Source organism: Vipera berus (assembly GCF_964194415.1).
Source record: "Vipera berus genome assembly, chromosome: 1".
In the NCBI taxonomy this organism is placed as follows: domain Eukaryota; kingdom Metazoa; phylum Chordata; class Lepidosauria; order Squamata; family Viperidae; genus Vipera; species Vipera berus.
In genome coordinates, this window is record NC_138202.1 from 269,081,507 (window position 1) to 269,095,498 (window position 13,992).

General features: G+C 38.1%; 1 protein-coding gene across 6 annotated transcripts in view; it reads right to left on the minus strand.

The window, feature by feature from the left end:
- The window catches only part of REPS1 (RALBP1 associated Eps domain containing 1), a 47,517-nt gene that overhangs the window by 2,309 nt on the left and 31,216 nt on the right, over positions 1–13,992 (minus strand). For 4 of the 6 annotated variants that reach the window (XM_081340228.1, XM_081340226.1, XM_081340227.1 and 1 more), the window contains 9 exons: positions 10,596–10,683; positions 8,713–8,814; positions 7,966–8,038; positions 6,526–6,644; positions 5,021–5,085; positions 4,340–4,522; positions 4,114–4,209; positions 2,989–3,137; positions 1,516–1,621 (listed from right to left, as the gene is read on the minus strand). In XM_081340228.1, coding sequence (XP_081196354.1) covers positions 1,516–1,621; positions 2,989–3,137; positions 4,114–4,209; positions 4,340–4,522; positions 5,021–5,085; positions 6,526–6,644; positions 7,966–8,038; positions 8,713–8,814; positions 10,596–10,683 — 981 coding nt within the window. Of the gene's footprint in view, positions 1–1,515; positions 1,622–2,988; positions 3,138–4,094; positions 4,210–4,339; positions 4,523–5,020; positions 5,086–6,525; positions 6,645–7,965; positions 8,039–8,712; positions 8,815–10,595; positions 10,684–13,992 lie in introns of those variants that run through there. The other 2 variants (XM_081340225.1, XR_014028076.1) reach the window with 2 other exon arrangements.

The following is a 13,992-nucleotide window of genomic DNA, read 5'->3' on the forward strand; positions in this document are numbered from 1 at the left end:
GCGCGCGCACCTCTCCAAAGGTTTGGGGAGGTGCGCGCGCACCTCCGCGCGAACGGGCAGCGGTGCCGCTCTTTGAGGAAGCTGCCACGGCCCGTCTGCAAAGCTGCCGAAAGCGGCAGCTTTGCAGACGGGCCGTCGCCTTCGGGCAACCGGGAACCGGTTCCATCTCATTTTTAAAAAAATGGCAGCCGCGTGCGTCCGCGCATGCGCAAAAAACCTTTTTGCGCATGCGTGTGCATGGACACACGCACGCGGCTCCCTCTTTTTTTAATTTGTGATGGAACCGGTTCCCAGTGGCTCTTTTTCTTTTTTAGGTTGCCGACCTCTGGACTAGTCAAACCCAAGTCCTGCAGCCATTCTTCAATATATTTTAGGCTCCAGGCTTTTTATCATTTTAGTTGTTGTTCTCTGAACTTTTTTCAAGGTCTCAACATCTTCTTTGTAGTATGGTGATCAAAATTGGTTGCAGTATTCCAGGTGTGGTCTTACTAGGGTTTTATAAAGCAGTACTAATACTTTGTGTGACCTTGATTCTATGCCTCTGTTTATACAACCCAGGATTGTATTAGCTTTTTTGGCTGCTGTTGCACACTGCTGGCTCATAGTCAAGGGATTGTCCACTAGGACTCTAAGGTCCCTCTCACAGTTTCTGTTTTTAAGCCAGGTCTTGCCCAATCTGTACTTAAAACTTTGATTTTTCCTGCCTAAATGTAAAACTTTTCTTTTCTCCACATTAAAACTCATTCTGTTGGACAGGACCCATTGTTCAAGTTTGTCAAGATCTTTTTGAATCCTGAGCTTGTCTTCTGGGGTGTTGGCTATTCCTGCCAGCTTGGTGTTATCTGCAAATTTGATGGGTTCCCCTTCTGTTCCCTCATCTAAGTCATTGATGAAGATATTAACGAGTACTGGGCCTAAGACGGAGTGTTGTGGTACTCCACTGCTTCTCTCCATGTGGATGTAGTGTCATTGAGGAGTACTCGCTGAGTACAGTTTGTCAGCTTTTTTATTATTACTGGATGTATGAACTGCATATGACGTCAGTTTATAGGTAGTCAAATTCATTATTGTCTTGAGTAGTTGTGTCTTTAATGCAGCTAATGCTGCAAACCTATTTTGCTGGAAAAATGTACTGAGAATTAAAAGCTTACATTCTCTGTGAATCTGCAGTCAAAATCTTCTAATGGTGATTGTTCCACCATTTCAGTGAGATGACTGAGAATATAACTGTCAACATCTTCATTCATAGATAGAACACTTATGTGGCTTGTCAAACTGAATGGCTCTTTTCCCCTCTCCCCCCCCCCTTTAATGTCATGGATCTTGTAATTAAGTTTAAGTATTTCCAACATGTTCTGGAGCCTGAATACAGCTAACCTAGGCTATATGAAGTAGCTGAATCTCCAAAAGAACATACTGGGCTTTTCTTTACAAGTTTGCTAAACAGAACGTACAGTACTGAAAGAAGAATGTATGTTTGTAAAATGTCTCATAATAACTTGTCAATTATCTTACCTTTAATTGTTGCTGCAATTCACTGTTCAGTCTGGCCAAAACAGTGTTGGTCTCCTTATTGCGTCTAATTGATGCCTGAATAGCTTTCTTGTCCTTTCCCACTGATCTGAGGAGACATTTCATGAAACAACTTTCAGGAACTGTGGAAAACGTTTCTCCCCTAAAAGCTCAAGTTGTTTTGAACACAATATTGTTATATTCCTTAGCTCTGTAACATGCTTAATTGTACAACTGTAAAGAAAATGGCTTTTATAATTTTGGCCTTCCGTTTTCTCAGATTACAGAGCTAATATTTGAAGTATTTAAAGCTTACATGCGTTTGCTGGCACTTTCTAAGACTTTTTTTTTTCTATGAAGAGATCCCATGTTGAACAACTCAAAATCACCTTTGAATTGTTCTATTTTGCAAGTTCCAACAGAACAGAATATCTGTAGCTCAGGAACTGTGGAATCCTTGCTGCTCTCTGAACTTCCTTTGTTTGCTTGCAGACGTTTCATTACCCATCTGGGTAACAACTTCAGTGTCAGTGAGTCTGGGTTCTGCCCAATTATATACAGCAGCTTTTTTCAAGTGTATGAAACAACAAAGCCGCTGTCTCCACATTTCATTGGATTGAATCCTTTATATTTCACAACTTTATAGCTTCAAAAATCACTGAACATGTTTAAACCAGGCATGTCAAACTGCCAGCCTACGGGCTGAATGCGTCACACTGAAACCACGGCCACCCCATTGCCGGCAATGGGGGAAAAGTCCCGATACGTCACGTGACATTGTGAGTTTGACATGCCTGGTTTAAACAGTACCAGTTTATATGACTGTGTAAATGTAGGTGGTGGCCAAATGAATTTTCCAATCTCCTGTTTTGTGGCCTGCCCAGAACACCCCCCAAATTAAGAAGCAAAATCACAGGGGTTTGTTTTATTTTTACAGGGAAACAGTTCACAAAATCAAAAGTACAATATCCTGCACTTTGACCACTGCAACTTAGAAAAATACCAAAGATCTCAATCTTCACCCTTCCCCTTGGACACATCTTAAAATCCAATTTTAGTTTAGAACATCACCCAAATGGAAAAAGTTACCCCAAGAGTTGGGCATTCTCTCAATCATATATATATATATATATATATATATCTAAAAGCTCCACATGATAAAAAAGGGTGTGTGTGCATCGGTTAGTTTGCCTGAGCCATTTCATGCCATTCTTTGACAGAACACACAGATATTTTATTTAATTTTAATAAATAGGCACCTTGCAAAAGTAGCTTGCAAAATATTTTGCAGTAATTTCCCCTGTAGCCTCAATAGTAAAACCTGTGTGCAGATCAAAGTTTGTTTATACTGCCTTTCTTAGCCATTCAAGGATTCAAGCATCACAGACCATTTATAGGCCTCTTTAATAAACCTATTTGCTATTTAAAATGAAAGTATCTCAGTATCAAGAGATACTCATGCACGTCTTGGGTTACCTAGGAATAGATGGCTGAGAAGCAAGAACAGCAGCTATGACACCTGTTTTCTGCGCATGCTCCTCAACCTCAGGTCTCAGCTCATCTTCGGATTTTGGCCTTCTGCGGATAGGCTTTGGTGGAGGTGCTAGAGGTGTAGTGCCTTTGGCCTGAAAAGAGAGTCACTGTGGTTGGTGAATATATACTGCGGTAAGTTTCACCTGACTTCAGAAAAATTAGTTGGTTAAGTAATTGCAAATACTAATTATTTAAGCTATAAGAACCACTTTGCTGTAGTGGTTAAGGCACCAGGCTAGAAACCAGGAGACTGAGTTCTTGTCCCATCTTATGCGCAAAGCCATGTAGGTTACCTGGGCCAGCCCCCTTCTCTCAGTTCTTGAAAGAAAGCAGTGGCAAAGCACTTCCAAAATCTTGCCAAGTCCATGCAGTTGCCAGGAATCAACACCGATTTGATGGCAGGCAGGCAGGCACACACAAACACACAGATAGCTAGTAATTAAACTAATTAGTGCAATTAACTATGGCTTTTAAAAAGTTCTTTCTGTAAGTCTCTTTAATAAGAGACCACACACAATTCTTACAAGCTGTAAGGTAGCCGTTCCTAGGGATAGAGGACCTTTTCTTAGAGGTCATCTCACTTGGTAAGGTAAAGGTAAAGGTTCCCCCGCACATGCGTGCTAGTCGTTTCCGACTCTAGGGGCCGGTGCTCATCTCCGTTTCAAAGCCGAAGCGCCAGCGCTTGTCCGAGGACGTCTCTGTGGTCATGTGACCGGCATGACTAGACGCCAAAGGCGCACGGAACGCTGCTACCTTCCCACCGTAGTGGTCCCTATTTTTCTACTTGCATTTTTACGTGCTTTCGAACTGCTAGGTTGGCAGAAGAAGCAGCTAATTTTCATAAACCTCTCTGAAGATCTCAGCTGCAAAAAAAAATGAGCAGCCATTTGCACTTCATCCTAATTCCTTGATTTTCCACGGTCCTTCAGTTCCTTAATAGAAAAGCTTATCGGCTCTGTGTTCCATTATTTATAAACGGTGAAAAGAAAATAAACCTGAATGAATTGCTTTCTGGGCAACGATTCATACATTTTATAAGATATGTTCACCTGTTAGTATGTTGCATACCATGTTTGCAGGGGTAGTAGACACTGTTTTGTCTTCTATTCTTCCATCTCCTTTGGCAACTCTTATAGATCCTGAAGTATCAGAGGGTTTTTCTACCTAAAGAGTCAGAGACATATTCCAGAAACTTATCATGGCTAAGGATGAAAAAGCTCTTCAAATTTATGGAAGGATAGGACTCATGGTACTTAATATAGCTATAGCTATAGATGTATTGATATGTGCTAACCTGGACTGCCTCTGGAAGTTTCTCAATTTCTTCAACATCATCCTCATTTACATTCGATGCAGCAAAAACCTCAAAATGGCTAAAGTCTGCGAAGTTTGGCTGTTCTGGGATTTGTTGAGGTGAAGTACTGTTATGCACTATTAGACCATCAGCATCTGCTGATCGATGAACATGGCTTCCAGCCTACAGTTTTAAAAAAAGGAACTTTTGAAAATATAACAAAACGGAAAAAGTTGATTGAGAAAGTTTGCTACTGTACCCTTAACCTAGTCATCACCACCTCAGTCAAATTGTGGCCCTTTCATACTATGAGAGCTCATCATTTTGAGAATACACAATTCTTGCTTGCTTTCTCCAAGACAGGCCTAGTGTGAGCTATGCACTGGCAAAGAATTCTGTAATAAAGAGGGTAATTGTATTTCATGGCCTAGAGCAGGGGTAGGCAACCTTGGCTCTTTTATGACTCATGGACTTCAACTCCCAGAATTCCTGAACCAGCCACGCTGAGGGGAAAGGGAGAGATTTCCATGCTGAGCCATGCTGGCTCAGGAATTCTGGGAGTTGAAGTCCATGAGTCATAAAAGAGCCAAGGTTGCCTACCCCTGGCCTAGAGGAAAATGTAATCACGAAAAGAATGTCGGAAGGAAACGTTGCTAAGTTAGAACAGAAATTCAAATATACCTGTGTGGGCTGAGGTCTTGGAGGCACTGCTGGGGGACAAGCAATCACTCCAGTCTGCTGTTGACCTAAAAAGCAGTAAGATTGAAAAATGTCTGGCTTAATAATACACTAATCATATTAATTTCTGGAAAATGTTTAGCTGTTGTTTGGATATACAGTATTCTGTCAATTAGAGTCATACTTCAGTAGTATCTGTTGCTTTATTTCAGCCCATCATACGTGTTAAGGGTACACAATTGTTTAATAGGTTTTAAAACTTTGCAAAAAGCAAAGCCCTCTATTAATTCTATACAGTATCAAAGAGACAGACTGTCAGGTTTCTGACGTATGTTATTGCTTGACACAGACATTCTTTAAACTGTCTCAATATTACGTTTTAGAATGTCTATACTATTCTGAAATGTATACAAAGTCCCGGTTGCAATTATAATTGACAGTGCCTTGAATGCCATGCAAAATTTGAAAAAAAAAAGTACCTAAGTCATTCATAACCTAATATATACCATTATCACCGGGTGCCCATAGTTTGTAATGTGCCCAGTGACATCTGGCACCTGCCAGTATCCTGTTTTGCATGGTTTTATTAATTTTTTTGGATGGTGGTGGTAAATCAATGTTTTGGCTATAACTCTTGAGCAATTATTTCTGTAAGAACATAAAACAGTGGACCTCTGGCTCATCTAGGCCAGCCATCTGTTCTTTCAGCGGACAAGCAACTGCATAAAGAAGTCTATTAGTCTCCCAGCAGATGGCCTTCAGAGGCAGCCACACTGCCATCAAGACCAATAGCCAGCGGTCCCCACGATTTCCATAAATTTCTTCAACATTTCTGACGCCAGCCAGGCTGACAGCCTGCACAACCTATGGTAACACCACATCTCATGGTAAAAAATATCCATATCGTATTCTCCAAATTCAAATATAGATTGTCATTAACAAGTGGGAACCCTGGTTTGCTAAACCGTATCAGAGGTGTTTTCCTTTGAGCTTTATATTGACATTCCTGTGATTTAAAATGGAAGACTACAGAGTTTAATTATACTAACAATATCACATTAAACTCCTCTGTTAAAAAACATACTACCAAGACTGGCATAGGGAATATTAAGAACTGAGGAATTTACCCCTAAGGAAATATAATAAATAGCATTTTAATTGTAGGTCTCGAGGAATAGAATGCATTACTAATCATCTTAGAATTGTGAACTCTTGAATATGTAATGTTTTTAAAAACTGCCATTAATTTTGTTCTTCAAAAGTTATTTTTTTTTCTTCCGTATTAAAAAACAGTCTTGTAGCATTTAATGTGCTTCTTTAAGTGTAGTAGCAGTATTAAACATATTTCACTAGTTTCATCAGATCTCAATACTACTTGAAAAAAAATCTAAATGATTTCATAAGCAACATGTACATTTCTAAAAATGCATTAATTCACAACAACAGAAACACTCCACGCACGCACACACACACGCACACACACACACAGACACTTCAACTACACCCACCTGGAGTAACTGGGAAGGTCCTATTCATATCTAAAGATGACGATCGGGAATGAGAGGCATGAGGCCTCGGAGGGGGTGGAGGAGGAGCAGGGTTATCTGGAGAAGTCCCTGAATGTGACCTGAAAAACAATGGAACTACAGAAATTCTATTGCAAACTGCAACTTTCAAAGACCAAAAAAGTAACACGTCAACTTACAAACTAATATCCCGCCATCTTGGATTAAAGCAAATTTGGTTGAGAATGCTGATCTTATACAATGCAAACGGTCCGTTTTTAAATTTGTGTTGTCACATTGGATGCATTTATTATAACTTCTATTAAGGTACGTCAAAGGTTCAGCTACGCCTTTTTTCATTTACGCATTAACATTTGAAAATGGACATGTTAATAATCAAGGCAGTGTTCCTCAAACCTGATGCCCCGTCAAGATGTGCTAGACGCATTGCTTCATCCAACAGACCATCCCCTGTAGTACCTGGAAGGACTTTGGAGAATACTATCTGAGGAAAGGCTGAATTAAAAACTTTAACCAAGTGTGGAGCAAACAGGGCCTTTCTGTTTTGACCTGCTGAAATTAGCTCGTATTAGGTACTGTACCTTCCTCAACAATCGAGGAGAAATCTGGGCCTATGCAGTCAGGGAAATTGAAAACAACAGATTAAGGCCCAAGCTGTTGACTGGAAAGCAGTTATTCTATCAGGTCACAGAAAAGGGTGAGGAGTGCTTTGCTGAAACGGCATCTCCAGGAAGCTCCCCTTTTTCCTTATTATTTCCACTGATGTTATCTGCTATAAGAATTGTGTAACTTTATGGACTGATGATGGAGCTGATCACCATTTTCCTGCTTTTGTTTTGCAGCTGTATATTGTACTTATTTTGTTTTATTCTGTGAGAGCAGGATAAAATGTTGTTAATAAGCAAATAAAATCAGGTGACTACAACTAGCAGGGGCTCTTATAGAGTGTGGTATTATTTACGGAACAATTTTTTTCCTTTTTTTTCTTTTTTTAAAAAAAAGGTTAATAGCAAAAAGAGAAACAGGGTGACAATTTAGCCGAGGACATTGAGATTTCTGGAAACAGAATGACACATTCTGCGAAGCATGACTGTGTATGTCCATTGATCCATTTCATTTTGCCTAGAACTCAATCACCTAATTATTTAAACAGTCTGTGAGGGTTTTAACTTCTAAAAGCCTAAAATACTGCAAGTCCTCTGAAATGATAACTCTGAAAAGTAGTACACATTCATTTTGTTTTCCTGTTAAATGTCACAGAAAAATAAACACAATGCTATTAATTGTAGAGCAATAATACCAGGAAATATTATAAACTCTTGAATCACCATCATAGAATCACACGAAGTTTTACCAGATTAAAGTATGTTCAGGCAAACAGCCTTCTGCTTGAATGTGTTTAATATTTAAGCAGCTAATTACCGTTGTCTAGTTACAGTACTTCCAATGTGTTCCGCATCTGAAGTAAAGGAATCTGAGCTGCTGTAACCATCTGCTGGAATAGATTAAAATAAAAATATTACCCTTGATGAATTACATTGCATTACAGTCTATGATGAATTACATTGCATTACAGTCTACAGAACTAAAATTTAACTTTTAAGAATTTAAAAACTAATAAATTGAGCCCAACTGATATAACATTTGACATAAGACAAATTTCTACACCCATCAGAGGAATTCTGATGTCCAGCCCTGACACTACCACTGAGAGTATATTCTTATGGGTATATAGATAGATGGCCCACAATGGATACCTATGGCATAAAAGAAGTCACAGTAAATAATTTTAAGTGAGCAGAATGTCACATAAAACTGCTAGGCTTAAGAAATCCATAGTCTACCACCTGGAAGGTTACATGAATGAATTTCTATTAGAAAGGATTATGTGAATCATAAAATTGGAAAGTTCTTCACCTGCCATATTTGGGCTTGGATATTTACTGAACTAAATCTTATGTATGTACTAGGAGAAAACATTATGACTATATAAAAACTACAAACCAATTAATTTTTTTTGTTATAGCAATTAATGTACAAACATCTCAGACAATTCAAGAACACCACATTTATAAACAGCTGCTGAAAAGGACTTATACTTTTTGTTTTTTAGCTGACTGGAATACGTGTTTTTCAATACATTATTGAAAAATAAACACCAATACTTACCAGCTGTATTTCCTCCTGTGAATTTTACTGATGAACTTATTTTACTTTCTTCTGCAAGATCTGGGGACTTCACTAGCAGGGGACTTGTAGGATTTGTGTCATCTAGAAAGAAATTTAAAAACATTCAGTACAGTTTTAGGTAATTACTTCGACTACTGAAACTAAAATTGTGCAGTTTGATGAAAGCCACTAAACAATAATGGTGAGCTTCTCTGCTTGTTTTTGAAACAAGAAAACAGAAAAAAATGGCATGTTAAACTAGTTTTGGTATATGAAGTCAGACAGACACTGCATGGGAAATTTAGAACTCCGAATGCTGCAATTTTGATCCTGAATTTTTATTCAAAGGCAACCCAAAAAGAGATCATGTCTTAAAATGTCTAACCTAACTTTTGCAGTTTGTTTCTTCATTGTCCTTTATTTGCGTCACTAAGAGATCTGGAGAAATTGTACATGCTTTTATACAACTTTGATTACGCCTGGTAAATATTCTCCCAATGATTGATTTTGCATTTGCTCAGTAATTTGCTATACAATTTGAGCTGCACTGTTTTTCTAACTGTCATTACAGAAAATCAGAGACATTATGTGCTTCTTTAAAATATAAAAATATATTTTCAAACATAAATAAAATTATTTTACAAAAGTGTATTGCAAAGTGAACTCAACTTCCCGTAAGTACCAAACCTGAACCTGTTTTGTCACCCTTCCAGTATTTAAGATCTATACTATGTCGAAGGTCAGCTCGATTCTTCACAGAAGAGTAACTGAGGATAATCAATTATGTTGCCACTGCAGTCTGTCACTGTATAGTCTGTCACAAGCCTTAATCATCATCGTGTGATACAGATACACTGGTACAGTCTGTCTGTCTTTTTCTCGCGCGCGCAAACACCAACTAGCAGACCGCCTGGCACTTTTCTTTTTATATTGGTGATTTCACAGAGTTCAAAACTTTTCATAGTGAATCAGGAACATTTTGTTAGTTTATACCTTTGTATACAAGTAGGCAATTAATATTTTAATGTTTGTATTTTGTGTTTTTATCGGTTAGCCGCCCTGAGTCCTTTGGGAGATAGGGCGGCATACAAATCCAATAAATAAATAAATAAATAAATAAATAAATAAATAAATAAATTTTGCCAAGGGGCTACTGCCACCCACCCTATGGTCACTGCCCAGACAGGGAGAGTCAAGGAGTCAGATATGGCCTGCATGTAACAAAGGCTGAATACCCATTCATTTTTGAAAGAGAAAACAGCAGTAGCGTTGGAATTAAAACTAACTAAATATAAAATCATAAGTAAATATGAAAACAAGAAGGAATTCTAACTGGAATGATACATCTCTCTCTGTGTGTGCATGTGCATTTGTGTGTGTGTGTGTGTGTGTGTGTGTGTGTGTGTGTGTGTGAGAGAGAGAGAGAGAGAGAGAGAAATATTAGGAATTTATGAACATTTTAAGCATTTCTGTGCAATAATTCTGTATAATACAATGCAATATTTTAGTCTATAGAAAAAAGCAATCTAGTAAGAAAAATATGAGTTAAAACTAAGGCTCAGTTTGTCCTTGAGAGAGTTTTTCCAAGACTCTTGGTTCAGTTAATTTTTAAAGTGAAAGAGTTTCCTGTGTTTTTGAATCCCATTACATTACTCCAATGCAATATGTGATATTCATATAAAACATTAATGGAAGAGTCAAAATTATCCCAAAACACTCACAAGTACACCAAGATCAAAAATAGGCATATTTTCAAATATATAATGAGTAACAAGATGATTACAATCTTTCCTTGGAGCTTTTAATTTTGTGGCTTTTAACAAATAGCTAATTACTGTGGGAAGTGATTTTTGGCTATTAAAAAAGTGACAAGCATCTCTTACCATTTCCAGTTCTTTTAAGTTCCATTTCTTGCATATGAATTTTGCTTGGTGTCATTCGAATAGGAACAGGGTGAACAATAGCAGTATCCTAAAACAGAAAGGGATTTGAAAGGGAACTATTTAAACCAATTATTCTATCCTGAATAGATTGGTTGCTATATACCATTTTATGTTAAAATCTGAAATATTAAAACTATGTTGTGTTAAAAATAAGAAATTACATGGACAAACTGGACTCAGTCTTACTACCCATATCCATACCCATTTCACTTTTCTCTTTTTGCTGTTGCTTGCTCTTATTGATTTTGAAGGGCTAGCTACAGGAAAAAGCATGTTAGACCAGGGGTCGGCAACCTTAAAACACTCAAAGAGCCACTTGGACCCGTTTCTCACAGAAAACACTGGGAGCCACAAAACCCTTTTGACCTCTAAAATGAAGATAACACTGCATATATCCTTTTTTACCTTTATGCTATGTATAAAAAAACTATAGCGTGTTGCATTTATGAAATCAATGAACTGCTACAAAGGAAACAAATTTTTATGCCGGAGAAAGAGGGAAATAAAACCCTTTCTCCTTCTTCCCAGCAGGTGAAAACAATTTTAGTAGCTTATCTACCATCTTTAAATACAGCATAATTGTCCCCTCATCTCTTAATTAAAAAAAATCAAAATATTTCATTAAACATTCTTTATTAAAAGTCCAGTAAGGACAACATATATTCATATTTTCTCTCTCTCTCTTTTTCCTCTCCTTCTTTCCTTTCCCTCTCCCTCCCTCTCTTTTTCTTTCTTTCCTCCCCCCTTTCCTCTCCCTCTCCCTCTTTCTCTCTCTCTCCTCTCCCTCTCTCCGATCTTCTGCTCACCTGGCCAGCTGGCCTCACGCTGTTCTCCGACAAGCTGACACACATTCTTATTGGGCTGGCTCTCTCCAGCCCTTGGTCTGCCAGTCCTCTTCCCCCACTAAGTAAGTATTTCATTAAACATTCTTTATTAAAAGTCCAGTAAGGACAATACATATTCATATTTTCTCTCTCTCTTTCCCTCTGTCTCTCTTTTACCTCTCCCTCTCTCTTTCCTCTCCCTCTTTTTCTTTTTCTTTCCTCTCTCCCTTTCTTCTCCCCTCTCTTTCCTCTCCCTCTCTCTTTCCTCTCTCCGATCTTCTGCTCACCTGGCTAGCTGGCCTTACACTGTTCTCCGACAAGCTGACACACACTCTTATTGGACTAGTTCTCTCCTGCCCCCACTAAGTAAGTAAAAAGAGAGAGGGGGGAGAGAGAAGGGAAGCCCAAGTGCCTCGCTCTGTCTCTGTCTCTGTCTCTCTGCAAATGGTGGAGGACTGGGAGCCACAGTAGAAGGCTGAAAGAGCCACATGCGGCTCCAGAGCCGCAGGTTGCCGACCCACGTTAGACAAAAGTTCAAAGAATCAAAGTAACAGAAGCAAACATTTGCTACCTGTGATCTGAAGTAGCATAGTTACATTCAATATGGTAAATTGGAGGACTACTAATAGAACAATAAATATTTCCATGTTCCAGAAAAGGTTTGTTGCTAAGCAACAGTATTACATAAAATAAAGGGCTAAAGAGATTGTAAGTCAGTGGTTTCAAATATTTTGGTCTCTATTTTTGGTTCAGAACCCCTTTGCTTTCTTAAAAATGATTGAGGAACACAAAGAGCTTTGGCTTATGTACCTTGTATCTATTATTATTTACTGTACTAGAAATGAAAATGGAGACATTTTAAAACGTTCATTTATTTCACTTTGTGAACCTCCTCAAAGGTTCTTGGGGACCTCCAGCCCACACTTTTGAGAATATCTGCTTTAGGGCACTGATTCTTAGATTGTTGAGGACAGGCCTTGAGCAGGAAGCACAAATTAGTTCAAAGCAGTATTCTCATTATGGTTGGTTGCAGTCAGCCAAACGTTTAGATTGGATGTAGCATTTTATCCAATTATCAAGTTCTTCCCAAGAACATGGGATAGGCAGATCTTGTTGTTTGATGGTGTTAAAGCTATGGCTGCAGTGTAAGCTGTTCTGAGTAAAACTGCCTTGTGTAATTAACTGACAGTGATTTTGTCAATACTGATGTATTCAAGTGGTGCTCCACATCTTTTGGGATTGCACCCAGAGCACCTACTATTATTGATACTGTTTGCTTTCTTTTGCCTTACTTGTCCTACTTCTGTTTGCAGAATAGATGATTTGTATTTTGTGATTTTTCTTCCATATTCTCTCTTCAATTTTATTGTCTCCAGGTATTGCAACATCCACTCTCCAGACTTCGTTGTCTTTCTTTTTAACAATGTTTAGGTCTGAGGTTTTATGTGGCATGTGCTTGTCTGTTTGAATTTAAAATTCCTGAGCGCTTTAGCTTTTTTCTTTATTTTGTGGTCCCTTCAGTTCTTGCTTGCAGATAATTGGTACTGCCTGCAGAACTTTCAATGTACCATTGTTGCCACTTTGTTATCCATTGTATTTGTAGTCAGTCTATAATATGATCTCTGATAATAGGTGGACCACTGTTTCTTCAGCTTCTTTGCAGTTTATTATTATTATTAGATTTTTACTTTCCCCTTTTTATGTATGCCTTTTTTATATGAATAAGATGCAAAGTTCTGAATACGAAGGTCAAGAACAAGCTAGTTTGCTTCCATTAAGAACACAGTAATCAACAAACTTGCAAACACAGGGGTTATATGAAAACCTTTTATTACTGATATTTTAATTCTTTTTCTTCCCACTACTTATCCTGGTTTGAAGAAATGACTGACAAGTAACTTGTTCTTGATCTCTTTTAATGACAATGTGGACTTCTATTCCAATTTAGTCATTTCTAGGCATAGACTAGTGGATAACATATTTTCACTTCCCTTACAAAATAATCTCAAAGTGGGTTACATTGGATAAAGCACAAAATAAAAATACAGAATAAAAAGGTGATGCAAAGAAAAAAAGAATAGAAGCAAAAATCATTCATCCAACATTCAAATAAAGAAGGCGTGAGTGAAAATTTAAGTCTTTAAGAAGTGCTTCAAGTGTTTCTGAGGGAAATAAAGCTGAAACTGAACTCAGACAAAATGGAATACTGATTCTGGATGCTTAACATCAGACTTTGGACAAGCAGCACTTCTGATGGAGCTACGCTCTTCTTTAAAACAAGTTGACAATCCGGGGTAGCCTTGGATCACTATTGATACTGTACTGACATTTACACAAATTGCAAAGAGGCCCTTTATCACCTCTGGATCTGGTGATTCACAAACTAATAACATCAGGCTGGGCTACTCTTGAGGATGATTAAAATATTGCAAGTGGCTGAGTGTAGTAGCAAAATTGCAGCACAATTTGTGAGTGGTGCCTCCTTGATTCCCATTAATACTAATACTAATACT